The sequence below is a fragment of the Phocoena phocoena genome, chromosome 3 (assembly GCF_963924675.1).
Source record: "Phocoena phocoena chromosome 3, mPhoPho1.1, whole genome shotgun sequence".
Taxonomy (NCBI): domain Eukaryota; kingdom Metazoa; phylum Chordata; class Mammalia; order Artiodactyla; family Phocoenidae; genus Phocoena; species Phocoena phocoena.
Genome location: NC_089221.1, coordinates 162,004,268 through 162,029,767, shown reverse-complemented (window position 1 = coordinate 162,029,767; position 25,500 = coordinate 162,004,268). Strand labels below are relative to the sequence as shown.

Sequence of the window (25,500 nt, the reverse complement as noted above, 5' to 3'; positions counted from 1 at the left end):
CTCCATCAGACCTTGGAAATCTGTGCCACATTGACCACCATGTCCCTCATCCCAAACTCTTCCCAGGAGATGCGGCCCCCACCAGCCAAGAATCTCTGGTTGCCAGCAACAGAAACAACTCTAGCCTACTTAACCAAAAGATTTACTGGGAGGATCTTGGGGAGTCTGCTGAATGGACAGGAAGGATGGAGTGCCATGGCTGTGGCCTCATCAGGGTGGGCTGTTCCTGTCCTACAAGACTCCTCTTGAATGCAAAGTGCAGGCAAGAACGCCAAGTCTGGACCTCTTGGGTAAGGAAGGGGAGAGAACCTGTGGACAGGACCCTGAGACTGCCCCCAAAGGGGCAGAGCTCCATCCCAAAAAGAAAGGCGGATGGAAGCCAGGTGGTGACAAAATTAACAAATGTCCTCTTCAAGATGTGACCTGTCCCTTTCACAGGAGCCACGTGGAGGCCCAGGAAGGGGCACTGACCCACCTGGGCCAGGCAGGTGGCACAAGCCGCTTATCCAGAGTCACCCCTAGTTAGGAATGTGATGTGCGCTGGGTAGCAGAGGGGCTGTCCTTCCAGGTGTCAGCTGGTTCTCACCACTCAAGCCACGGGGAGTTCCCGAAGTTCACCTCCCCCATCTCAGAAAGGGCCTGGTGGGCAGGGGTCATGGCCACGTTCAGGCCAGTCCCCAAGAGACAGGTGGAAAGACCAACAGAAGCAGGCTCAGTCCAAGATGGGTTTTATATCATGGTTTATTCCTCCCGACCACCATGCTGCAACTCCCAGCATGGAGCTACCCACCACCTCCCCTCTTGGGGGTGGGGGGCCTCCTCTCATGAGGCTACATCTCCGGTGGTGGGGTGGGGAGAAAGGGGGAAGCCCTGGAACAAAGCGGCTCCCCTGTGGCCTCAGCCCCCCAGAGGGGAGAAAGGAGGAAGGACGAAGGCAGCACAGAACTGGGGTTGAAATACTCAAGAAGCTACACGATAGAAGACAAAAGTAACACGCTCTGGGGAAGCGGGGTGTGGAGGAAACAAGGTCAGATCCCGCCCCCCAGGAGGGGCAGGGTAACCCCAGGATGGGGGGGGAGGGGGGAGGGGGAGGGGCGGGACTGGAAAGAGAAGAAGAATTTGGGGAGAGGAGGAGCCCAAGGACTGTCCCACCCTGACCCAGACTCCTAGGCAACGGGCAAGTGAGACCCAAGGAGCTCCTGAACTTGGCAATGGAGGCCTACAGCTTGGTCAGGTCCAGCTTCAGCTTGTAGGGCGGGGGATTGTCTGCAAAGGCGTGCGACGGGGGAGGGTACAGGGGCCAGTCTGGCTCTACCATAAAGCCCTTGTGCTGCTCCAGAGACAGGGGCTGCAGGAGGAGGAAGAGGGAGCGAGGGCTATGAGTCCCCAACCTGGCAAGGCTCCTTCCCACCCCTGACCTGAGGTTGCCCCTACTAAGGGTGGGAGTTGTTTCCCCCATTTCATAAGGGAGTGAAGAAACTTGCCTAATGTCACGCAGCAAGTCAGGGGTCCCTGCCTCCATGGGAGAGGGGGCAGCCCTATCCAGACGAGGGAGCAGTTCTCCTCCCACCCCTGCCTGTGGGCCCCGCCCACCTGGAACTTGAGGTGCTGGCCAGGTGCGGTCACCAGGGTGGAACAGCTCAGCCACAGCATCACCAGCACGGAAAGAAAGAGGCAGCAGGCCAGGATCCAGCGAGGAAGCCCGGAGCGCCTGCCCCACCCGGCAGGCACGCTCAGTGGCCCTAGTTGGGCCAGATAGTCACTCCCCTCTGGCCCCACCCGCCTCCACCATCCCCAAGGTTCTGCAACCCACCGGGACATGCAACTGAGGAAGTCGTTGTCCTGCAGCTCATCGGACTCCACCTTGGCCTTGCTGCTGGTCTTGACTCGAATCTTGGCCTTCCTTACCTTGTCCAAGGGGCCTACAGGGTCTGAGAGAATAGGTCACCTCTCAGCAGCCTCCAGGCCTTCGCCAAGAGGCGACAGCAGCCATGGAGAACAGAAAGGAGGCCAGGACCTGGGGCAACGGGGCATTGGGTCCTGGAATAAATCAGAACCCTGAAAGATGGACCACGGACCCTGGGAGATGAACCATGGAACCCTGGGAGATGGACCATGGAAACTTGGGAGATGCACCATGGAACCCAGGTAGATGGACCAAGGAACCCCAGGAGTTGAGAGATGGAAATCCCAATCCTCAAGGGTTCATTTGTCAGGAGAACCCCTTGTGACAGTGGAGCCACCTGTGGAAGGAACACTGGTCTAGGCTTGGACCTTACCAACATGCACCTCCAAGGCCTCAGGGTGGGATCCCCGCCAGGTCACCTCCACTCGCTGCAGACGGGCCCCCTCATGCCCCAGGCTCTCTACCACAGGCTGGGTCTGGGCCAGGAACAATACAGCACAGAGAAGCCCTTTAGAAAGGCACCATCTTGGCCCTAGGAGGCACCTCTCTGTGCCCCCTGCAGGTTACATTGTCCCAAGCCCAGCTGGCACCTAGTTCCCCTGGGGACAGAGAGGACACCCTCTATGGAGCTGTGAGCTGTGATACCAGGGATGCTGTTCCCTGCTAATGTGGGGCCCTGATTTGTCTTGCTCCTAAAGTAGGGATGTGATCCAATGCGTGCCAATAGAATCACAGGGATTGGCTGAGAGGTTATCACATGACTGAACCAGGGCCAATCCGCTTAGTTAAAACCTCAGAGAGGTTGTCATCTAGAGCCTCAGGCATCCACCCTGCTGTGAGGAGGGATGTGCTTGCCTGAGAATAAAGCCACCAAAAAGGGCAGCAGAGTCCAGCAGTGGAGTGAGACACTGAACCCCTGGATCCAGCTGTGCCTGAAGCCAGTTTCCTGTGGACTTTGCATCCCATGAGCCAAGAACCAACTCACCCCACCTTCTTACCCTGACCACCCAACCACTGCTCTAGTGCGGCCCCTGCCAGAGCCCTCACCTGGAACACCACCACCTTCCCATTGTCAGTCTGCAGGTAGTATGTCCAGGTGGAGGAGACGAAGCCCTGCGCCGAGTTGACAAGGTCATTGCAGAGGGTGGAAAACAAGTCCAGGAGCGAGAGGGCCCCACTTGGAGCTTCCAGGACTTTTCTCTGCCAGGGGGAGGCCCAAGGCACAGAAATGTCACCAATGTAGGGCATTAACCAGTGGGAGGGGAGCTGGGAGAATTGATTGTGATCAAAATTCACTAAGTGGTTTGAGGCAACAGGGCTTCATACAATGAACACAGACCTCAGCACTGTATTTGGCTGACTGTGTGCCCTTGGGAAAGTGGATTGCCCTCTCTGAGCCCTGAAATGGGGATGATTCTCTTCCCTCGTGGGGTTGCTATGAGATTTCAACTAGACAATGGTACAAGTGCCTAATATGTAGTAGCTACTATTATTAAAAATATCACCATCATTGTTCTTATTTTGACAGCATCAGGAGAGAACTCAGAATAGGAAGAAATGATAGTGCACTGTGCTTTTATGAACAGTGAAAGCCTGGAAGGGGTGGAGGAAAATGAGTGAAGAGGGAAAGGGCTTTCTGGGGAATCCCAGCCCATGCGTTTCTGGCTGTGATGAAGGATTTCCTGTGCCTCAGCTTCCCCTGGTGCAGCGTTTTCTAGACTCTCTCACAGACTCTGATAGGTGAGCAGTTATTATTTCTCCCTGGAGTGGGGGGAGGGGTACTACCTGTGTGCTTGGGAGGCTGCTCCCTGCACCTCCGTTCTGAGCCACCCCAGATGAGAGTGGCCACTTGTCCATCACGAGGAACGTGATTAGACCAGTAGCTGGCATGTAGGTGGTCAGTAGTCAGCTCTTGTGGCACTGAAGATGAGGGAGGTGAGGGGTGGTCACAAGCCCTAGTGGCACTGGCTTTAAATCCCACCTCTGCACAGCCCTGTGTGACCTTGGCCAGTTGCTCTGTGGGCATGAAATGAGGATGACACTGTCTCAGGTGCCTCCGGGAGGCCCAAGGAATTGAGGACAGGCTGAGGTCAGGCCTGGACCAGGACAAACGCTTGCTAAATAATGTAAACGGTGGCTGTTTTGGTGGCAGCAGGGGAGGGGAGGGGGAGAAGTCAGAGATGATAATTGAGCCTTGGGATGTGAAATGGCTTAATCAAGGACACCCAGTAGGCCCCGAATGGAATGGAGAGCTTCAGAGACGCTGGATATGAGTGCAGATTTGGGGGGTAGAGGAGAGGGGGCATGGGCCTGGGGCCACAGGTGGGAGGGCGCCCACCTTCTGCTCCAGCTCAGGCTCGGCTTCGGGCTCCGGCTCTGGATTCTGGCTCCAGCAGCCCTCGCTGCAGGCCTGCTGCTCTGTCTCCTTCACGTAGGCCTCCACACAGGCTGCAAGAGGCAGGAGAGGGTGACTGGGGCACAGCCCTTCCCAGGCCACCTCTCCCCACCCTGGCCCACCCATCCAGTCCTTACCTGCTTCACACTCAGCCTGTGTGGCATTGGGCTTGGAACTCCTGGCCACAAATCGGCAGATGGAGAAGAGGCGGCAGCCTCGCTCGCAAGCACTGATCAGGACGGCCCTATTATGCGCATTCGCTTTCCGGGACTCAGTGGGGTCCTCCTCCAACTCCTCCTGGAAGCGAAGATGTGGGGTTCAGGCCAGGGGAGGGGCAGGAGGAGGGCAGCGCTGGAAGCCCTCATGTGAGGAGGTAGAAGATTTGATCCCCCCCAAACCTTCTAAGGAGTTTGGGATGAAGTTGGGGAGGAGGCTAAGCATATTAGCAGGGGCTCTTAGCTCTGATGAGGAGAGAGGGAGAGGGGGCTTGAGAAAGAATAAACAACGGAGGTTGCTGGGTTTGGGTAATGGCTGGAAAACTGCGGAAGATCGAGGGAAATGGTCCCCCCCAAGGCTCCAGGGAGGAGGGCTTCTCAGGCCTCAAGAAGGAGGGGGGCGCTCAGAGGAGGTTTTGTCACCCTTCAGGCCTGGGAAAATTGGGATCCGACTGGGGGGGCATGAGGATAGGAGTGGGGGCTGGTAGCTCTGAGGGGGGGAGGGAGGAGGATGTGGAAGCTGCTAGGTTAGAGGGGGAGGAGAAGGGGACTGTCAGGCCTGAGGAAAGTGGGGGTTGGACGCCCCAAGGGTCCTTGCGCAGCAGTGTGGAGCCAGAACCCTCTAGGTAGCATCAGGAGCCCCAGTCTCCTCCCTGCCTCAGGCTTGGAGAGACTCCAGCAACACCGAATTCATCGGAAGGACCCGCATCCCTAGAGGGACCCCACGGCCCCTCCCCTGCGGGAGGAACATCCCCATCCTCATCGGAGGGACCCCCGACCCCTGCGCTCACTACCATCGAAGGAACGCCAGCCCTTCCCCCACCAGAGGGACCCACCCCCATTGGAGAGCCCCCTTCCCTGACCCCTTCCCCCTCCGAGGGACCCTTGTCTCCCGCTCCAAATGGGGGGAATCGCATCCTCAACCCATCCCCCATTGGAGAGATCTCTGGTCCTCCCGCTGGCGCCGCATGCGCTTCACCTGAGCGGGCTGCGGATTAGGGTAGCGGTCTCGGCACCGCAGCTGGCAGCTCTGCGTGTCCCCGAGCTGCAGGGCGAAGGGGTCGCGGGCAGGCGGCGCGGGGGTGGCGGGCGGAGGCTGCAGCAGCAGCAACAGGAGCGGCATCAGGGCGACCGAAGCCATGGCCAGGCCGGGCGCAAGGAGCGCGGGGGACGCCGGCTCCTGGCAGGCGCGGAGGATGCGGCGGCGGCGGCGGGGACCGGTTAGCTGACGTCACCCGAGCGAGGCAGCCTGGGAAGGGGGGGTGGGGGATGCGGAGAACTGGCGGGGGAGCGGCGCTGCGGCACCGTCAGGGTGCGGGCAGGGCGAGGCAGGTGGATCGTGGCCCTTGCCGTCTGTCCCATCTCGGGGGTGCCATGACACCTCCCTAGTATCCACGCACGAGGGATCTCAGCCATCGCTAGGGGCCAAAAGGAAACCAATAGGGTGGTAGGGTGGGGGAGAGATCTATTCTCCAGGGAAGCAAGGAAGGCCTCCCGGATAGGCAACGTTGGAGCTGGCCACGCGAGGAGGCCGAAGGAACAGCGAGGGCCCTGAGGAGGGGATGAGCTTGTTGGAAAAGGAAGTAGGAGGGCGGTGGTCGTGGCTGGAACCCAGCCAGAGAGTGGAGATGGAGGGTCGTGAGTGTCGCAGAGCTGTGTTAGAGAAGGCCTTCTGAAGGTCTGTGTCATCATCTACTTTGGTACCCAAGACAGAGATCCGGTAACGTGTGCAGTTTGCCTCCTTTAGGAAGCCCTCCCAGACCCTCCAGGGCTCCCCCAGCCTCTCCTCCCTCTGACCCAGCCCTGATCTACAAACCTGGGGGATCTGGTCCCTGCTCTCCCAGACTAGGGGCCCCTCGGCCTGGGGCTGAGAGGGAGGCGGCACAGAGATGTTGATAGGGGTGATGGGGTGCTGCTAAAATTTCTAATTCTCATGGGAAAACTTGGGACAAGCAGGAACACTTCTGACTTCCATCGCACTCCAAGGTGACAAGAGTGTAGCCCCATGAATCTTGGGTTAGGAGGTCCCCCTAGCTTCCTCTCCGGCAGGCATGGGAGTGAGGGCTCCCCTCTAAGCCTGAGATCTTGCAAAAATGACACCCTCCCTCTCTCTGGCGTGCCCCGCGCAGGTGTCTGCCGCCTGCGCATCTTCCATCCACCCTCTGCCTCAGCAGACAGGGCGGCAGCCACTCGGGGTTTGCGTGTCAGAGGGCGCCGTAGGTTCCGGCCGAGGAGGAGGGGACTGGGGGGGGGGGTGATGGCTGGCAAGCCCCCTCCCCCGGCCGGCCGCCGCCCTTTCATCTCCGCGCCTTGGCCAGCCCCCACATGGCTTAATCAGGCGCGGCTGTGCCTGGCGGACCCTGTACATCTGGATCCCCGCGCGGCCCTCCCCCGTCCCGCCCCTCCCGGGCTAGGCTGACGCGACCCTGCGGCTAGGGCCTCCAGCCTGCGGTTTGCGCGAGAGCCAGGGAACCCCGCATCTAACCCACCGCGCGCCAGGCCTGCGCCTTGGGAAACAGCCATTGGTTATGACCCATACTGTTCCCCGTTTCACAGGTGGGAAACCTAGTCCCCAGGACCCTTCCGCAGAGCCAGGTTTCAAGCCCACACATGTCAATTCCAGAGCCCAGCGCGCTGAAGCCGTCCACAATTACTGTTCTTCATTCATTCCAAACAAAACACTTCCCAAGTATTTTCTTGTAACAACCTATAAGGAAGAACTGGCAGCGTTGTCCAATTTACAGCTGAGGAAATTGAGGATCAGGGTGGCAATGGGGGTCGGCCCAGGTGACAAGCGAGGGAAGCCAAGGGAGGTGGGCAGACCCCTGCCAAGACTAGGAGGTGGGGAGTCAGGGGAATCGGGCTTAAGAGGCGTTTCTTAAACCACAACAGGAAGGAAGGAGACCCGCGCCTTTTTAAAAGCGGAAGGGGAAACTGAGGCTGGAGGAGTTGGGACGCTGGCCTAGGTCGCTGGAGAGGAGTGAGAGGGTTTGATTGCCTCCCACTCACCCCCTTTTCCGCTGCAAGAGGCCGCCTGGGGCGGGAGCGGAAGGAGGACTTGACCCCGGCCCCCCAGGTGAGCCCCCGCGCCCCTCCTGCCGTTCCCGAGGGAGCAGGTCCAGGTGAGGGGCAGGCGGGCCGGCGGGCGGCCGGGGTCGGGTTTCAGGAAATCCGCCAACATTCCTTCGGGGCTTAAGAGGGAAAGTTGACTCGGCGCCGCCCCTCGCGCCCCCCCCCACTTCCTACCCCCCGGGGCGGCAGGCGGGGTGGGGGGGCGGGGGGGCGGGCGCTGCGGCCGGCCTGGGCGTGAATCAGAGGCGGGCCGGGAGTCCGGGAAGCGGCAGCCGAGGTCAGGGCGGGCATCGGACAAGCGCCCTTTATCCCTTCCCGCCCTCGCCACGACCCTGCTGACCCCCACCCCCAAGCCGGGTACAGCCTGGGGAGCGGGCACGGCTCCCTGGCGCCGGCGGCTTGCAGACAGTGGGTGGGGGGAGGGGAAGGGGCACAACTGTCACCCCCAACATAGCTGGCGCCTCCTGGAACCCAGACGTCTGAGGTTCTCCAGGGTGCAGAGAGGCAGGGAACCCAGGCCTCCGAGGCCCGGTAAACACTGGCCCTGACCCAGACACAGGCAGCTCTTCACTCCTGAGATCTCACCTCCAATGCCTATGGGGTCTGGATTTTTTTAAGTATAGACTGCACAAAGCTTGGGACCCAGGCAACCCAGCTCCCCAGGCTGAACTTCCAGGGTGGAAATGATAAAGCCCCGCCTTCCCTTGCACACATGTCCTGAACCTAGGTTCTGCTGTCCCAAGCCCACGTCCAGGCGAGACCCTCACTGTCCCTGCTTCCTGGGCACTCGGGCCTGGAACACAAGGCAGCTAATCCCATACTGAGGGGTCTCAACATGGGAGAGGCAGCTCTGTGCCCTCCTCACTCCCAATGTGACCCTGAAGGGGCTGTTACCACTGCCTCTCCCTGGGGCCCCCTCAGTGCCCTGGAATTATGCAGGGAGCTGGACTGGAGGCTCTCCCCTAAGGTAATCCTTAGGTGCAAAGACTGAGGAACCCCTCCCCCATGTGGGGCCCTCCCTCCATCTGCCACCTCAGTACATTCCCAGCCACCTTCAAGGACTTGGGTCAATATTTGTCAGAAGTTCCATCAACGCTCATTCCCCTTCCTGCACAAAGAGGTGGTGGGACTGATGAGGAAGGGGTTAAGCCACCTGGAGAACCAAGGGCAGGGAAGGGTGCACCTAGAGGCCAAATCACTTTCCTTAAAGTCAAAGGTTTGAGGTAAAGGTCACCCAGAGGGCAGAGGGTATGCTCCAAGGAGGGGCTGGGTGAACAACCCATACCCTTCTACAGGTAAGGATCAGAGAGGGGTGGCTACCAGGTTGGGTCACACAGCAAGTCCAGGGCCTGGCTGGGACCCCAGACAGCATGATTCACTGGGACTGAACTTTCTTGCTACTCTGAGGCACTGAGAATTCTCCATCCTTTCATTTTGCAAATGTTCACTGAGCTCTTCTCCTGTGGCCCTCACTGGGCCCAGCATGAGGTCCTAATGGCTCTCAGGGTGCTCACAGTCTAAAGAAAATATCTCAAGAGAAAGATGATGTTCGAAGAACTGTGTTACAAAGATAATTTAAAAAGGAGAAGGGGATGGAGGGTGCCTGGGTAGGTTGGGGGACCCCTCTGAGAATACTTGACCTGTGACCTGACGGAAGAGAAGGTGCTAACTGGTGGAAGATTTGGGGGAACTGCATCCCTGCAGGGGGAAAAGCAAATGTACAAAGACCCCCTGATAATAAGCCTATGTGTTTGGGAGAAACGGGTGCAGCAGCTGGAGTGGAGTGAGGGAGAGGAAGAGAGATGAGAAGAGAGGAGAAAAGGAGGGGGGAGAGGGTGGCAGGGCAAAAAAGACCTGCTTTGCTTCTTTTAAAAGCTCCTTCCGGGGCTTCCCTGGTGGCGCAGTGGTTGAGAGTCCGCCTGCCGATGCAGGGGACACGGGTTCATGCCCCAATCCAGGAAGATCCCACATGCCGCGGAGCCGCTGGGCCCGTGAGCCATGGCCGCTGAGCCTGCGCGTCCGGAGCCTGTGCTCCGCAACGGGAGAGGCCACAACAGTGAGAGGCCCGCGTACCGCAAAAAAAAAGAAAGAAAGAAAGAAAGAAAAGGCTCCTTCTGCCTGCTGTACAGACAAGGGCAAGGGGATTTACCCGGGAAGCCTAGGAGGAGGCTGGGCGGCATCCCAGACGGAGATGGTGGGGCCTGGAGCCAGATGGGGTGGAGGAAAGGGGTCCGAATCTCAGAATGGGGATGTGTTTTGGAATCAGCCAACAGGATTTGCTGATGGATTGGACGTAGGGGATGAGCGAAGGAGAGAGTTGTCACGCGCACCTCCAGGTCTCTGGCCCGAGCATCTGGGTGGATGGGGGAGCCTTCTCCCGAGACTGGGGAATGACTGGGGAGGAGCAGAGACTGGGGAGGAAAATAATCAAGATTTTGCTCCAGAAGCCTGAAGTCCTCCAGGAGGGAGTCAAACGTTGCAGGACAGAGGTTGTGGGGGAGGGGGTGGTATATATCCTGGAAACACAATTCCAGCCAAGAACTGCCACCTCCACTTAACTCTCTGGACCACCTGGCAGGTGGGACTATGGCCCCATTTTTCAGAAGTGACAAACTGAGGCTCCAAAAGAATGTGCCCCCGGTGCCAGACACTATGCTAAGTGTTTAGACCGTGGAGCCTTCTGCTACGTTGCAACTTCCCACAGAAACCCTTAGGCTGGCTAGGAGTCACCCACTGTGCTGAGGAGGAAACTGAGGCAGAGAGGCCTGGTGTGCCCCAGTAAACGACAGTGCAGTATGCCAGGGCTTTACTCTCTCCTTCACAAACCCATCCAGCGTCCAGAATGGGGGACTAGAGGGGCGCACCCCGGACTCCATCCTTTAATCCTCTTTTCTGACAGTCTGAGGTCTGAGTTGGGGACCCAAGTAGCAGGGGTGGAGGGCAGCCGTGAGCAAACGCGATGGGAACTCCTGAGACCTCCTCAGACACGTTTACCTGCTTGGCTGGTTAGGGACCAAGACGGAGGGTCCAGATCTCTAAGGGAACCCCTGGAAAGGGGAGTTAGAGCCCTTTCCCTCTGAGGGCACGCGGCTGGGGGCAGGGCTGCGACTCTAACAGCCGGGCTGAAGGCGGCCCCGGAACTCTCATTTCAGGCTCCCCCTCCACCGGGGCCTTGGAGGTCAGGAGCCCTTTTATCGTGGGCGCCCGAATCGGGTGGGGACCAAGAGGAGGGGGGTGAGGCGCCCGGGCCTGGAGGGGTCCCGAAACCCAAGCAGTGGCCAAAAATAATAACACGGAGAAGGATCCCTATGCAAAAAAAAAGGAAGACAAACTATGCGTCGCTCGGGGCAGCCGGCGTTACCTGGAGTCGGCGGGCGGCGGCCGCCCGAGCGATTAGTCACTGCGTGGCGCACCCCACCCGCGGGCCGCTGAGCGGATTTTTCGGTGGGGGGCGGTGTCAGCGAGTCGGGGGGCGCCTCCTTACCGCTCTCCTCCTGGGAATCTGTCCTGCCCCGCATACGGGACCCGCGCAAGCCCCCGTCCTCTTTCCCACGGGGGCCCATTTCTCCCAGCCTCCCCACGCGGGAACTCCCTACTGAGGCCCCCGGGTGCCCCCAAAGAACCTCAGCTCGGTCCCGCTCGAGGGGGACAGCTGAGCCAGGGTAAGGTCCAGGGACGCTGTGCCTTGCGGCTTTTTCTCCGTCTTCCCTCCAGCAAAGCCTGGGGCCGAGGCTTCGCGCGCTGGAGGACCAGAAGAGGCGGGATGAAGTGGGAGGGGGAGCGCTGGGCCAAAACCCGTGGGACCCGCGCGCCGATGGCGTGGGGCGGGAGGGAGGACGACTTTTAGGCCCCTGGGGAGGAAGGGGGGCTGGAGATGGGAGCAGGCGGGGCTCAAGGACCGCTCAGTGGGGGGCGGGGCCAGAGTTCGGGTGGGGGCCGAGACAGAGGATGGGGGGGGAGGAGCGGGCGAGGGCTGGGGGGCCTCAGGGGACGCCGAAGGGGCACATGGCTGAGAGCAGGGTGCAGGGAAGTGGGCGAGGGTATGGAAACCCGACTGGGGGCTCCAGGTCCCAGATTCGGGGTAGGGAGCCTGGAGCTCGCGGGGTTGGAAAGGGAGGTCCCAGGTCGGTAAGGGTAGAGTGGGGAGTTTGGGGCTGCGGGAAAGGGCGCGTGCGGTGCGCGGCGGGGCGGAGGCCGGACGGGTGGGGCCCGCGGTGCCCGCGGGCTGGCGGGCGGCGGGGAGGCCGGTGCGGGGCCCGCCGCTCGCCCCCCCCCCGGGGGCCGGGCCGGGGGCGGGGCCGGGCGGGGCCAGCGGCGCATTAGCGCCTTGTCAATTCGGTTGCTCAGACTTGCTCTGGCCTCCGCGCCCGCGCCCAGCGACGTGCGGGCTACTTGGCCCGCGCCCCGCCTGCGCCCCGAGTCCCTCGCCGCCGCCGCTGCAGCCGCCGCCCGCCGCGCGCCCCCGGCAGCGCCGGCCCCATGCCCGCCGGCCGCCCGGGCCCCGCCGCCCAATCCGCGCGGCGGCCGCCGCCGCTGCTGCCCCTACTGCTGCTCTGCGTCCTCGGGGCGCCGCAAGCGGGATCAGGAGCCGGTGAGTAGCCGGCGCCGTGCTCCCCTCTTCCCGCCTGGGCCGAGAGCGTGCGCCCCGGGGGCAGCCGCGGGGGGAGGGGGCGCGGGCGCCACCTGGACGGCCCGGGAACAAAGGAAGGCGCCCCCGGCGCGGCCCTCGGGGCATCCTCACCTGTGGGGCGCACGGCGCCGAAGTCCCCTGGCCCGAGGGTCCGGCTTCCGCTGCCGAGGCCTTTTTACCTGGGCTCTCCTCTGGAGGACGCCCGAGTCGGCCCAGGGGGGTCGAGGGGCCGCGCGGCCTGGGACCCTCTGCACTCCAGGACGCGGTGGGCGCACGCGATAGCGTCTGCTGACTCGGAGACGCGGGGACCGCGGGTCACCGCTCTTGGGCGGCGGCGCACGCGGTAGGCGCGCTGGGTGCCGGCCCTGAGCCGGGCCCCCCCGGGTGGAGGGATGAGCCCCGTGAGGAAGGCGGGGCGGGAGGGGGCCGCTCTGGCCGCCTGGCGCGCGGCCCGGGGTCCCCGGGGACGCGCCTCTCCGCGGGCCGGCGCCGCCGCCCTCCCCCTGCGGGACCCCGCGCGCGGGGGTCCATGGAGTCCTCTCCACTGGCGGCGCTCAGAACTGTTCCCGGCCACGCTGCGCCGGGCTAGGAGACTCTAGCGAGAGAAATCTTTGTGAGAGAGTGGGTGAGAGTGAGGGAGCGGGACCCAGCGAGTCCGGGCACCGCAGGCCCAGCCGTTGTTGGGGGGAGCAGCCACCGGGAGCCCACAGCCCCCGCAGGCCGAGACCCCCGCCCGGGTGGGAGCGCCTGGCCTCCGGTACTCTCCGGTCTCCCACCCAATGCACATCCCCGCCAGGACACGGTCTCCACATCCAGACCCACTCTGGGACACACCCAGAGACACACAAAGACTCACACTGGCTTGTGGCCCGTCACCCTCGCCCTCAGATGTGCACACACTGCATCCCAGATGTACATTCGCACACCATCGGGGCGCACACACACATTCCATTCCTGACACACACACATTCACGGTCACACTCTTTCCGAGGGAGAGGCAACACAGGGCACGCACGCAGGCACAACCTGCCCTGGATGTTCGCAGTCACTCCACGCACCCCATCCAGGCACACAAGTCGACCCGGGTCGGCAAACACTGCACCCCAGGTGGGCCTACACTGCACAGAGCTGTTTGCAGGCTCCCTGCGGTGCTCTTTCAGAAAGAGCAGGGTCCGGTGTCCTGGAGGCACTTGCTGAAAGCCTAACATGCCCAAGGCTCCTGGGCAGGTGAGGGGCTGTCCCAGGCCCTTCTGGGGTTCCTGATAGCTCTGCCAGGCAGTGGGCAGCACCTGTGAATGCCACCTTTAGTGGCAGGCTTTTTTTCCCAGCCAGCAGAGCGGCAGGCAAAGGTGGTGGTGGTGGAAGGATTGTTGTGCGTGTGTTTTTTCCTTTAAGGGGGAAGAAATGAAAGATTCTCACACCTCGGCAATATGTTTCTACTTACGGTGTGGTGTGTCTTAGCACCTGACCAGCAGGCGGGTGGGTCGTAAAGCGTCTGCAGGTACCAGCGGGACAGGAGATGGGGACCCCCATGGGGACCCCGGGTGGAGGCCACCCTCCTGCCTTGTTTGCAGAGAATCTCACACTTTTCCCTTTTAAAACACATGGTGTTCCTTTTTAATAACGGCAGTGGCTCCAGATTGGGAAGGGGGAGAGAAAAAACTTTTAAAGGCCCCAGCTCTGCGGGAAAGGCGGGGAGGCAGGGAGCAGGGGAGGGGGGCTGTCCAAAAGCCTAGCCCAGGGATCTGCTTAAGGGAGCCTTCTAGGAAGCCCCCCAAACCAGGCCAAGGGCCCTCCCAACCTCAGTGGGCTGTCCCCAGCTGCTTTGCCTGGGCTGGAATGTGTGCATCCTGGTCCCAAATGCCTTGGCCCATTGTTTGGGGAGGCCTGGAGGGAGTGCACCAGCCAGCCAGGGACCCCAGAGCTGGGAGGGGCCCTAATCCCAACAGTTGCTAGGCACTGCAGTGTGCTGGGCCCTCTGGACGTGGTGAGCTCATCTCATTCATCTCCCCAGCAGGTAGAACGTATTATCCTCCCATTATACAGAGGAGGAAACTGAGAACAGGGGAGGGGAAGCCAATTGCCCAGGTGCCCCAGCCGAGATGGGCACCCACATCCCAGGAGGAGAAGGTCTCCCTGTGACCTTTCCTGCTGGAGCTTGGGGTGCGGGACTGGCCTGTCCAGGCCCGCCTGGCCTTGCCCTCTTGCCCTGTCCCCCGCCCAGCCCTGGGAGGGCAGCTGCAGCTGCTGGCAGGCAGGCCACACCAGCCCAGGCCAGGCTGGTGTGGCAGAGGGGCAGTGCCACAGCCAGCCAGGACCCCCCTGAGAGCCCCCTTCCTGGACTGGCCGTGGGGGGTGAGTGGGGGACAGGAGGGCCGTGACCCACCCCTGGAGGTTTGAGAATGGGCCTGGGGTCCGGGCAGGCCTGGCCGTGCCTCCCACCCTGCTGGGGGGGGCCCAGGCAGGAAGCGGTGGGTGGGCCGGGGCAGAGACGCTGGCACGCCCGAGTTCATGCTGAAGGAATTCCGAATTAGCGGGCGGCTGGCTGCCTGGGACCTCCAGGGCGGCCCCCTGGCCCCCCGCCCCCCAGCCGCCCCCGCCTCCTCGGCTCTGGCCGGCACAGCCGGCTCCTTCGCACGGACGCTGGGACCTCCGGCGAGCCCTGGGCCAAGCCCCAAACGCAACTGCGATCCCAGGCTCCAGCAAGACATGGCCCTCAAGCCAAGTTTGCCCCGGAAAATCGTCAGGGCTGGCCCCGGGAACTGTGTCCACCCCATCTCGCCCATTTGGGGCAGTGAGAGCCAGCACAGGGCAGCCGCTGGCATTTAGGGGCCTCCCAGGGAAACCAGGATCACCCTGTCCTTGGCTGCCAGGGAAGCTGGGCTGCCCCTGCCTCTCTGCCCCCCTGCAGTCCCTTCTTACAGCTGCCCAGTGATCCTTTTAAAATATAAATCCCTCCCTTGCTCAGAACCCTGGAATAACTCCTCCCTGCAGGTCTGGCCCCCTGCTAACCTCCCAGACCTCATTTCCTACCACCTCTGCCCCCCCAGTATCTTTGCACTTGCCGCTCCCACTGCCTAGACACTCTCTTTTGTATATTTTCATGGCTACTTCTTTCACTTTATTCACGTCTCAGCTCAAATGCCACCTCCCCAGACAGGCCTCTTGGGCCATTTAGCTGCCACCACTGATTCGTGCTTTATTTTCTCCCTTACGTGTTCTCCTAGACATTTATTTCTTCTTTTTCCTACTGCTCCTTTGGATTCAAGGTCCAAAAGGGCATGAATTTTGGGTATCTTGTTCACCATTGTGCCCTCAGGTCCTGGCACACTGTAGGTGCTCCTTGAATGAATGAATGAACGAACAAATGAGTGAATGAGTCCTCACTACCACTCTTAGTGGAGGGAGGGGCCCCTTCCCAAAGTCTCAGAGAAGTAAAAGAACTGGGTTAACCTCCAGAGTGACCTGGGGGCATTCGAACCCAGCTCAGCCTGGCTTAAAGATCCCATAGGGTTGTCCTTAAGACAATATTTTCACTCTTCTCAAACAATCTCATGTGGCTGATACCATGATGCCTACTTCCCAGGTGGGGAGACTGAGGCTCAGAGGGGCATCAGGGGCTTGAACTGTGCATCCCCTCCCCCTCTTCTGTGCCTTGGTTTCCCCTTGGATAAAAACAGCTCTCTTTTAAGCTCTCATCTTTGGACTAGAAGGCTTCTCCAGTGGAAGGCAGGAGGAAAGGCATCAACCACGGCATCCCAGAGGCCCCTGTGCCCAGCACCCAATTCACACACAACCCAGTTTAGGAAGTCACTTCCCATCTGATCTTCCCAGTGGCCCTGGGGACCGTGATTTTACTTGTTCCCATTCTGCAGATTAGGAAAACTGAATCGAGGGAAAGCATGATGCTGGCAAGCCCCTTTGGATGGGGGTGGGGAGCCTAGAGCTTGCCACGGTCACTTTCAATTCCAGTGGCAGTGCAGAGACCGAGAAATATAGGTTTAAATAGTGTGCCCTTCTTCTATTTGGTGACCTTAGGCAAAGGACTCCATCTCTCAGAGCCTTGTTATTTTTTTCATCCATAAAACGAGCAGGATTCTAGTAGGGGTCAGGGCACCCCTTTTTAGAAGTGCCTTCCTCCCCACAGAGACACATGTGTGAGGTTCTGGGGGTAGAAGAGAAAGAACACACAATCTGTTACTTCTAATTGTCAAAAATAAAATGGAAAAAAAAAAAAAGCAGAGTGTGGTGGTTGTCAGAAGTATGTGCAAAGCAAGAGGTACTTGGATCTGAGCGAGGTTTGTAACCACTCAGAAAGCCCTGAGCAAGTCAGTGAGGAAGTGCTTTGGGAGGACCTGAGTTGTGGAATCAGACGGTCCTGAGGCTGAATCTTGGCTTTACCACCAACCTTGGGTTTGTCACTTGACCTAATAGAGCCTCAGTTTCCTTCTCTGTAAAACGGGGACAATCATATAAAGCTCCTTTGCAGGACTACCGTGAGTCTTGGAGGACCTAGGATGGTGGGGGATGCTCAGGGCAGCCCCATCCCAGGCCTGACAGGTGCTCCTCTCTGACCCCAGACGCGGCTGTGATCAGTCCCCAGGACCCCACGCTCCTCATCGGCTCCTCCCTGCAGGCCACGTGCTCAGTGCACGGGGACCCACCAGGGGCCACCGCCGAGGGCCTCTACTGGACCCTCAACGGGCACCGCCTGCCCCCTGAGCTGTCCCGAATGCTCAACGCCTCCACTCTAGCCCTGGCCCTGGCCAACCTCAACGGATCCAGGCAGCAGTCGGGGGACAACCTCGTGTGCCATGCCCGTGACGGCAGCATCCTTGCCGGCTCCTGCCTCTATGTTGGCCGTAAGTGGGCCCCCAGGACACCTAGGGGTAGCTCTTGGGGGCAACATCTCCCTCTGGAGAGGGGCATGAATCACGGGTCCTCTGGTCTGGGGCTGAACGATGGGTATACTGGCATAAGTTGAGAGGTACAGGCCACTAGGGTGGGAATGAGAACCTGGAGACCATCCCCCCCACAAGACCATCCTCAAGAGAGCCATGCAGGTGGTCCTGCCAACATCTGCTCTGTCCATCCTCCTTCCGCTCCAAGGTGGGGGCCCCAGCTGGCAGCCAGCAACTCCCCCTTTCACCTGTCCACGGCCCATCCAGACCCTCAGCCCCTGCACCCCCCTTCCGCAGTTCCCCCAGAGAAACCCTTCAACATCAGCTGCTGGTCCAAGAACATGAAGGACCTGACATGCCGCTGGACGCCGGGGGCCCACGGGGAAACCTTCCTCCACACCAACTACTCCCTCAAGTACAAGCTGAGGTCGGTGGTGGCCCTCGGGTGACATGTGTTCCGACCTGGCTGTGTGGCCTTGGCCACGCCTTCCCTCTCGGAGCTCTGGTGTCCTCTCTGCACTCCGGGGCTGCTGGGGGGAGGTTTGGGGGCCCAAAGGGACCCTCACATGTCCTCCTCCCCTCCCGCCCCTGCAGGTGGTATGGGCAGGACAACACATGTGAGGAATACCACACGGTGGGACCTCACTCTTGCCACATCCCCAAGGACCTGGCTCTCTTCACACCCTATGAGATCTGGGTGGAGGCCACCAACCGGCTGGGCTCGGCCCGCTCTGATGTGCTGACACTGGACATCCTGGATGTGGGTGAGCCCTACCCCCCCCGCAGGGCCAGCCTGGCCCACCTGGGATCGACCCCCTCCCCCTCGGCCCCCACCAGCCCAGCCACACTGCAGCTCAGCTGAGGTCTGCGCTGCTGGTTGGGTGGGAGAAGCTAGGCATCCACCCGTCTGTCCCCAGCCCCCTGAAGCGGCCAGGATACCCCTACTCTGTGGAGAACACCTGGCCTGGCTGCCTCCCCCTCGGCAGCCCAGGTGTGCTGAGGGGGGCCCCCGGGGAGCTGGGAGGGGGGCGCCCAGGTCTGGAGGCGCCCCAGGAAGCAGCAGCCTGTAGCTGGGGGGGGGCGTGCAGGCGGGAGGCAGGAAATGGATGATCTGCGAGCAGAATTGGGCCTAATCTAATTAGGGTGTTTCTCAGCCCCAAGCAGGCCTGTGCCTTAACCCTTTCGGCCCCTCAACAAGGCCTCAGGGGAAGAGGCCAGCCCTCCCTGCTGCCCAAAGGGCTCCCAGAAGGTTCCTCAGAAGTGTTGCAGTGACTCCGTCCTCCTGCTTCCCACTTTGCTTCCTTAAGTCCTGAAGCTGCAGTGGGCATGTTCTAAGCCTCAGTTGTCCCTTTGCACCGAGCAAAGCCGTCACGTTGAGGACCTTTGTGAAGTTGGAAAGAGCAGGAGGTGGGCAGTGGGGGGGTCGGGGGGAGCTTCCCAGGAGTCTGGCAGCCCGAGGGCTCCCTGGTCTCCTGGGCATAATAATAATAATATCATCATGCAGGCAGTGTCTGCTTTTTACATAGTTCCCTGAAGATAGGATTATGTTTCTCCTGTCACAGATAATAATGGTGATAACAGCTAACATTAATTGAGTGCTTCTAGGTGCTGAGTGTTTCCTGAATATTATCTAATGTAATCCACCCGTCCTGAAGGGGGGAGAGGGGAGAACGGAGGCAGGTGCCATCTAAGCCACGTTCCCTGGTATTTGGACTCAGACAGGGACCAGCCAGGTCCAAAGAGAGCCCGGTGACTAAGCCCCGCCCCGCCCCCCTAGTGACCACCGACCCCCCGCCAGAAGTGCACGTGAGCCGCGTAGGGGGCCTGGAGGACCAGCTGAGCGTGCGCTGGGTTTCACCGCCTGCCCTCAAGGACTTCCTCTTCCAAGCTAAGTACCAGATCCGCTACCGAGTGGAGGACAGCGTGGATTGGAAGGTGCCCGCACCCACCCCCCAGTTCCGCTCCTCCCTCCTCCTCTCGCCCCTCCCCACCCCAAGCTGCCCCTGCCTCTGACCCTGCCCTTGCCGCCCAGGTGGTGGACGACCTCTGACCCTGCCCTTTCTGCCCAGGTGGTGGACGACGTGAGCAACCAGACCTCCTGCCGCCTGGCGGGCCTTAAGCCAGGCACCGTCTACTTCGTGCAAGTGCGCTGCAACCCCTTTGGCATCTATGGCTCCAAGAAGGCAGGGATCTGGAGCGAATGGAGCCACCCCACGGCTGCCTCCACCCCCCGAAGTGGTGAGCACCCCAACAGGGCTGGGTGGTCCTGGGACCAGCCCCAAACCAGTCTGGGCCTCTGTTTCCTTGTTTCCTTCAAGAGAGCAGAGGTCTCAAACTCTTGGCCCCGAGGGCCAATTGTGGCCCTTGGATCTATTTTCTTGGCCTGTCATTTGGAAAAAAAAAGTTTGACCTACTGGCAGACTTTTAAAAACAATAAGTTAGAACACAAATATCCTAGATTCCCTAGAAAAATTGTCTAGAAAATGTAATAGGACGCAGCCAGAGTTACTCCACAGCCCCCATCAGCAGAGGCTGCCCCTTAAGTCAGGGCCCTTACTCTTTCAGTTGCGCCATCCCCACCTGGCCTGTTTCACCCACATGTACCCCTTCCCCAGCCCCTAAGGGCAAGTGAGTTTGAGACCCCTGCTTCTAAGATGGTGGGCTGCCAACTCTCCCTATGACCGGCTTTGATTTCCCCTTCTGTTAAAGGTAGCGGGACGGGATGATCAGGGGCTGGGTCTGATTCCCTTTGCGGTCGGCGGGGGGCGGGGGGGGGGGAGGTATCTAAGCCCATGGACCTCCCTTCTCTCCTTTGTGAAATGGTATGAACTCTTATTTGGTACGTCTGGCCTCAGCTTCCCTATCTGGAAAGTGGGGATGGTAATCATGCCTGCCTCAAGCTACTGTGAGGGTTAGATGAGAGATAACCCATGGAAAGTGCTCTCATGGTGGGTGCCACCCAAGCGTTTGCAAGTGGTAGTTACTGAGACTCCCATCCCCTGCTCCCCTAGTGGTTTCACCTAAGGGAGGGCCCCTTTTCTGAGATGAGGACACCAAGGCCCCAAGGTCACACAGGGATCTGAACTCAGTTCCCTTGAAGTCCTGGCTCATGCTCCTGGGGTGATGGGGAAACCAAGGCCCAGAGAGGATCCCGGAGTCAGGGAGTGGCAGAGCAGGGCTCCAGCCAGTTCCCCAGACCCCATCCCGGGCCCCTCCAGGTTCGGCGGTGGGCGGGAACTAGCACAGCTGGGAGGGGCCTGAGCCTTGGCCCCTGCTCGTGCCCAGCACCTGTGATTCTTGCACATGAGCCAGCAGGCGGCTGCGTCCGCTGGGGAGGCTGGGGAGGCCAGGAGAAGCCGGCAGGGGCGGTGGGGGCCGGGGCTGTGCCAGGGCCTGTCAGCGGGTCCCCGGCGTTATTTATGACGTGAGGCCAATGTCCTTATCCACCAGCCTGCTCAGGGCTGGCTGCGGCCAGCGACTGGACCGACAGGCCGGCCTCCCACCTGGCCCTCCTGGCCCACTCCCCATCCAACAGGCTGTACTCTCAGGCCTGTCCTGGGGGCTTGCCCCTCCCCCTCAGAGCCACCTCGAATTCTCTGTCTCCCTTCATCTCTCTGTCACTCACTCTCTTTCCGTTTCTATCTTTCTGCCTTTCTTGGTTTCTGCGTCCCTACACCCCCAGTGTCTCTGTCCCTCCCTGCTCTGGCTCTCCATCTCTCGAGCCTCTGCATCTCCTTGGCTGTCTCTCATTGCTTTCTCTCTCCCTCTATCTGTCTCTCCTTGCCTCCATCGCTCAGTCTCTGTCTCTCTCTCTCCAGCTCTTTCTCATCAGCGTCTCTCTCTTCCTTCCTCTGCCCCCTGCTCTGTCTGCTTCTCATCCCTTTGGCCCTGGCCTCTCTCTCCTCCCCCGCCCCGCCCCCTTCCACTCACACCTGGCTCAGGCCACGGGAATCGGGTTCCTAGAGGGGATGTGGAGGAGGAGCCCCTTCCTTCCCCTGCCCCCTATCTCCTTGGGGGCGCAGCTGGGCTGCAGTGCAGGGCTGGGCCGTGGGGAGGATCGGGTCCCATAGAAACAGGGAGGGAGGTGCCCTAAGGGAACATCCCTCTCCTGCCCGCGCGCGCCCTCTGCCGGGCGCGCCCTGACGCTGCCTCTCCGCCCCCATTAGAGCGCCCGGGCCCGGGCGGCGGGGCGTGCGAGCCGCGGGGCGGCGAGCCGAGCTCGGGGCCGGTGCGGCGCGAGCTCAAGCAGTTTCTGGGCTGGCTTAAGAAGCACGCGTACTGCTCGAACCTCAGCTTCCGCCTCTATGACCAGTGGCGAGCCTGGATGCAGAAGTCACATAAGACCCGCAACCAGGTAGGAAGGAGGGACGCCCGGGCGAGAGGTGGAGGGGTGGGGCCAGGGGGGTAAACGAGCTGGGGAGGTAGGTCCTCAGCCCTCAGACACTGCCTCCTTCCTTCCAAGCACAGGACGAGGGGATCCTGTCCTCGGGCAGACGGGGCGCGGCGAGAGGTAAGGGGGGCCCAGGTGGGTGGCCAGGCAGGGAGACAAGGGCCCCTCCCGGTGGCCGTAGGCCACGGGCCCTCCACCCTCAGCCCTAGTTACTGAGGTGCAATCCCTTCCTCCATCTCTTACCAGCATTTACGTTTCTCTTATCAGCGTTTACGTTAACACCTACTGTGTGCCTGCCCCTGTAGCCCTTAGTCTAGTAAGAGCATCCAGACCCCTTTAAAATGTCCAGAGGGGAATGTCATCCTCAGGGATGAATGCACATAGCCACCTGGTAGCATTATATGAGCGCCTACTGCATACCGGCCCTGTGTCAAGCACATTACCTGCAGGACACCCCATGGAATAGATATTACTTTTCAGGTGGGAAAACCGGTGCCTAGAGAGGGGCAATAGCCTACCCAAGGTCACCCAGCTGAAAGTGGTGGAACCAGGACCTGAACTGGGGCCTCCTCATTTGCTCTGTGCTCCTGGCCCCTCCCAGGCTCCTTGCTAAGCCTGGCTTCCCCTCTGCCTGCAGGTCCTGCCAGATAAGCTCTAGAGGCTGGGGCTGCCCTCCCTGCTGCATGGAGACCCAGGGGCCACCCCCAGACTGGGGGCCACCTCTGTACCCTCACCTCAGGGTGCCCCAGCCCTCTCGGCAGCAGCTGGGGTGAGCACTCTGAGCTCCGAGGGCCACAACAGCTCTGGCCTCCACGTGAGGTGCACCCCAGTGGGGGGATGTGTGTGAGGGGGGCTGAGCTTCCCAGAACGCCTGCCAGGGCTGGGGGTGAAAAAGGGTCATTACTCCCCCCTACCCAGGACCACTCCAAAGAGTCTTTTTAAATAAACAAACTATTTAGGTGCCCTGACTGTGAAGGTGAGTTTGGGGCTAGAGTGGCCTAGGGTGGGGGCTGACGAGGAATCCTGATGACCCTTTGGGATGGGAATCTTGACCTCCCAGAATTTCTGACTCTCTCCATGATCTGAAATATCTGGTTCCAAACTCCTTGGAGAGTGTGATTCAAAACACCAGAGTTTTTACACTCATGGAGTGGGGGAATCTTGCACCTGCCATCCTTGGCTTTGTGGGATCCCACCGCAGCACAGAGAGACAGTGGAACAGCTGCAGACGAAACGTTCTTTAGGTTCTTTATTATGAGAGGTGAGGCGAACTTGAAGAGGGTCAGTGGTCCGGTGGGGCATGACCCCAGCCAGCTGGCAGTCGGGGCAGAGCGCTGTATTTCCCATTTCCCATCTCCTTTGGCTTGTCCCTGGGGAGCCACCATCACTCTGCAGATTCTGCATCAAACCTGAGATCCTGGAGAACCTCGCTGATCGCTTCCATGGTTTTAATTACCCTACAAGAGTGGAAGGGAACTATAAATAAAACCCAGATGGGGCGAATTAGCCGCCGCTGCGCAGCTCCGAAGGGGCTGTAGCCAGCCCCGGGCCCTCTTGCCTGCCGCCAAACCTCCAGGCAGCGCTAGCAGCCAGAAGGACCATTTAGGTGCCTGGGAGGATGGGTGGTCCCACGGGTCCCGAGTGGCAAGAGAAAAGGCCATCTTGGGTGGGTGTGTGCCATCAGGAAGGTGTGCAGGGTGACTGTGGCACATATCCAGTGGGTGTGCACACGTGTGCGCTTGGGGGGCCAAAGGAAGGAATGTGCAGGCGTGTGCCGGGTGGGGCCTGGGCGACCATGTCCAAGCTCGGAGTTGAGCCATGTGAGCAGGATTGGTGTGTATGAGGTGTGCAGCTGTGTCCTGGGAATGCACAGCGAGTCTAGTGTGAAACTGCATAGCCTGTGCGCTGGGGGAATGTGTGTAGTACATCTAGGAGTCACCGAGTGAGTACTCTGGCGTGCGCACCCTAAGGGTCGTGTGCGGATCTGCCCTTGCCAGCCCTGGGGCGCACCTGGCTGGGGGTGGGTGCCCAAGGGTGCATGTGCAAATCTAGCATGGTCAGCCCACTGGGAGGCGGTGCTCACTTCATCTTCAGCTGGTGCATCTGCAGGTTGTCCTGCCCGGTCAGCTCTGGTGTCCCCATCAGCTGCAGCAGGGCCACCTGGTTGGGGAATAGGCAGCAAGGAGGATGTCACAACTGGCAGAGGCCACCCCCTGCCCTCCCACATAGTAGGTTAGAAGAGACACTGAAGCACCGGGAAAGGCAGCGCAAGGATGGGGCCACAGCAGGTGTGAGTCTCAAGGGGCGGTACTTCGCGAAGGAGGAATCTAGGATTAGGTTTAGGGGGGCTCCTGAGGAGAGGGGCCGAGTGGGCGGGCCCTAGAATCAGTGCAGAGCGCAACATGGTCATGGCCTCCTGTAGGCGGGGAAGGGGAACAGTGGTGAAATCTCAGGCAGGGATAGGTGGGCGGGGGCGGGGGTGGGGTGGGGTGGTTGGGTTGTGAGGGTTGTGAAGTAGGCGGAGTCTCAGGGACCTGCCAGGGAGTTACAATCCCAGGGTGGAAGTAGACCGGGATTGGGTCTCTAAAGCAGCGTGGCCTGGGAATCCCAGCGTAGAGTGATGTGGGCGTGGCTTCGCGTGGAGTTGGCCTGGGAATGGTAGTGTATCTTGGTCAGGATTGGCTGTAGAGGCAGAGTAGGCTGGGCCTTGGATCCCTAGCGGGAGGAACAGGCCCAGAACCTAGGCTGGGATCGAGGGTGTACCCGGAAGAGGACCTGGCCTGGAAATCCAAGGCCCCCAATCAGCAGGGGGTCGAGTACCTGGCCTGGGGCGTTGGGACAAGCCAGGGCGGGGTAGGAGCATTGTAGGGGCGGGGTCTGGGATAGAGTGGGCGTGTCCTGGGACTAAAGATCTGGATGAAAAGTGGGGGCGGACAGGAGGGGGCTAACCCTGAGACTCTCGAGTGAACTTAGTGGATGACTGAGGTGGGGCAGGAAGAGGGGGTGCTGGGGCGCCAGGGGCGGGGTTCGAGGGGACGGAATCTGGCCCCTCCCCCAAGGGGTGCACAGTGGGCCAAGGCCCGAGAGACAAGACGAGGAGTAGGGGGATACATGGAGGGGGGCGGGACCTAACCGTGGCCAGGCGCGTCTCCTCCAGCTGCTGCAGCCTGCGCACGTGGCTCGCGAGCAGCGGCTGCGCTCGGGGTCCGGCTAGCTCGGCCTCCACCGCCAGCACCTCCCGCGAGGCGGCGGCGAAGGCCTGGGTCACCTCGTGTACTGTGCTCCGGTAGCGCGGAAAGTCGTAGGGCGGGCCGCTGCTCAGGTACTGTCGGTGGCCTCTGCGGCAGGCGGGGATCCTGAGGCTACGGCCCCGGCTCTCAGGCCCTGCACCCGCATCGACCACCTGAAAGCCCTCCAAGTGTCCCCTAAACCCCAGAGTGTGGAGGACGTTCTGACGCCCGCAGGGTAACCCGAGACGGGCCCACCCCTGCGCACGCGGAAGGGAGCGATCTGGTCTCCCCGCAAATCCCGCTCCACCTCTGACACCGCGGCCCAGTGGGGACCCAGTTCCTCCCCCAAGGCACGCTCATCCCCGGAGCGGGCTGTGGGCTAACCCCTCCCCTCCCCTACGCCCTCACTTACTCCTCCAGCCGGCGGAAGGCCTGCGCGCGCTCAGCCTGCAACTGGTGGATGCGCTGCACCAGCGCCCGTATCGCGGCATCTTTCTACGGGGCGAGGGGCACGGCTAGGGTATGAAGCCGGCGCCCCCGCGCCTGCACCGCCCGCCCCGCGCCTGTTCCCCCTCGGGCTCGAGCTCACCCAGGGCCACACCAGCTGCTCGCGCTCCGGGGCTCCAGTGGCTTCCGCATCACCGGGCACCGCGGGGACAGCGGACTCTGCCGCGGCCTCAGTGATGATCATGACTGCGCAGCTCTGGTCCCACCCGGGAGCAGGTTGCTCCGCTGCGCCTGGCGCCCCCTGCAGGCCCGGA

At 61.0% G+C, this 25,500-nt stretch overlaps 3 protein-coding genes across 5 annotated transcripts; 1 reads left to right on the top strand and 2 right to left on the bottom strand.

The window, feature by feature from the left end:
* Positions 1-725: 725 nt before the first annotated feature.
* Positions 726-5,737, bottom strand: TMEM59L (transmembrane protein 59 like). 3 transcript variants are annotated; one of them, XM_065874546.1, is made up of 8 exons: positions 5,496-5,737; positions 4,439-4,595; positions 4,245-4,354; positions 2,954-3,106; positions 2,280-2,382; positions 1,814-1,931; positions 1,594-1,711; positions 726-1,348 (listed from the first exon to the last, which is right to left on the bottom strand). In XM_065874546.1, the coding sequence occupies exons 1-8, from the start codon at positions 5,655-5,657 to the stop codon at positions 1,220-1,222; spliced, it is 1,050 nt and encodes a 349-aa protein (XP_065730618.1). In that variant the 5' UTR covers positions 5,658-5,737; the 3' UTR covers positions 726-1,219. The 3 variants fall into 3 exon arrangements, with proteins under 3 accessions (XP_065730618.1, XP_065730617.1, XP_065730619.1); XM_065874545.1 differs by having other exon boundaries at positions 4,439-4,598; positions 5,496-5,710; XM_065874547.1 differs by having other exon boundaries at positions 1,220-1,348; positions 4,439-4,583; positions 5,496-5,657.
* Positions 5,738-12,067: 6,330 nt separating this feature from the next.
* CRLF1 (cytokine receptor like factor 1) lies at positions 12,068-22,160 on the top strand. Its single transcript, XM_065873792.1, has 9 exons — positions 12,068-12,179; positions 16,799-17,080; positions 17,417-17,546; positions 17,714-17,883; positions 18,897-19,054; positions 19,189-19,357; positions 21,286-21,473; positions 21,587-21,644; positions 22,147-22,160. Exons 1-9 carry the CDS (start codon positions 12,068-12,070, stop codon positions 22,158-22,160), a joined length of 1,281 nt encoding a protein of 426 aa, XP_065729864.1.
* A 581-nt stretch (positions 22,161-22,741) lies between these two features.
* On the bottom strand, positions 22,742-25,434 carry REX1BD (required for excision 1-B domain containing). Its single transcript, XM_065875014.1, has 5 exons — positions 25,329-25,434; positions 25,152-25,234; positions 24,643-24,847; positions 23,593-23,669; positions 22,742-22,966 (listed from the first exon to the last, which is right to left on the bottom strand). Exons 1-5 carry the CDS (start codon positions 25,428-25,430, stop codon positions 22,894-22,896), a joined length of 540 nt encoding a protein of 179 aa, XP_065731086.1. The 5' UTR covers positions 25,431-25,434; the 3' UTR covers positions 22,742-22,893.
* Positions 25,435-25,500: the final 66 nt, after the last annotated feature.

Bases quoted from the DNA above. Each gene is read 5' to 3' on its own strand.
- TMEM59L (XM_065874545.1), bottom strand. From the start codon at position 5,657: ATGGCTTCGGTCGCCCTGATGCCGCTCCTGTTGCTGCTGCTGCAGCCT. The intron at 4,355-4,438 runs GTAAGGACTGGA...TGCCTCTTGCAG, and splicing joins ACAGGCTGAGTGTGAAGCAG to CCTGTGTGGAGGCCTACGTG. The intron at 1,712-1,813 runs GTGGGTTGCAGA...CGGGTGGGGCAG, and splicing joins TTCCTCAGTTGCATGTCCCG to GCGCTCCGGGCTTCCTCGCT.
- CRLF1 (XM_065873792.1), top strand. From the start codon at position 12,068: ATGCCCGCCGGCCGCCCGGGCCCCGCCGCCCAATCCGCGCGGCGGCCG. The intron at 17,547-17,713 runs GTCGGTGGTGGC...CCGCCCCTGCAG, and splicing joins TCCCTCAAGTACAAGCTGAG to GTGGTATGGGCAGGACAACA. The intron at 17,884-18,896 runs GTGAGCCCTACC...CCGCCCCCCTAG, and splicing joins ACTGGACATCCTGGATGTGG to TGACCACCGACCCCCCGCCA.
- REX1BD (XM_065875014.1), bottom strand. From the start codon at position 25,430: ATGATCATCACTGAGGCCGCGGCAGAGTCCGCTGTCCCCGCGGTGCCC. The intron at 25,235-25,328 runs GTGAGCTCGAGC...CTCGCCCCGTAG, and splicing joins AGCAGCTGGTGTGGCCCTGG to AAAGATGCCGCGATACGGGC. The intron at 24,848-25,151 runs GTAAGTGAGGGC...CGCCTGCCGCAG, and splicing joins GCCTTCCGCCGGCTGGAGGA to AGGCCACCGACAGTACCTGA.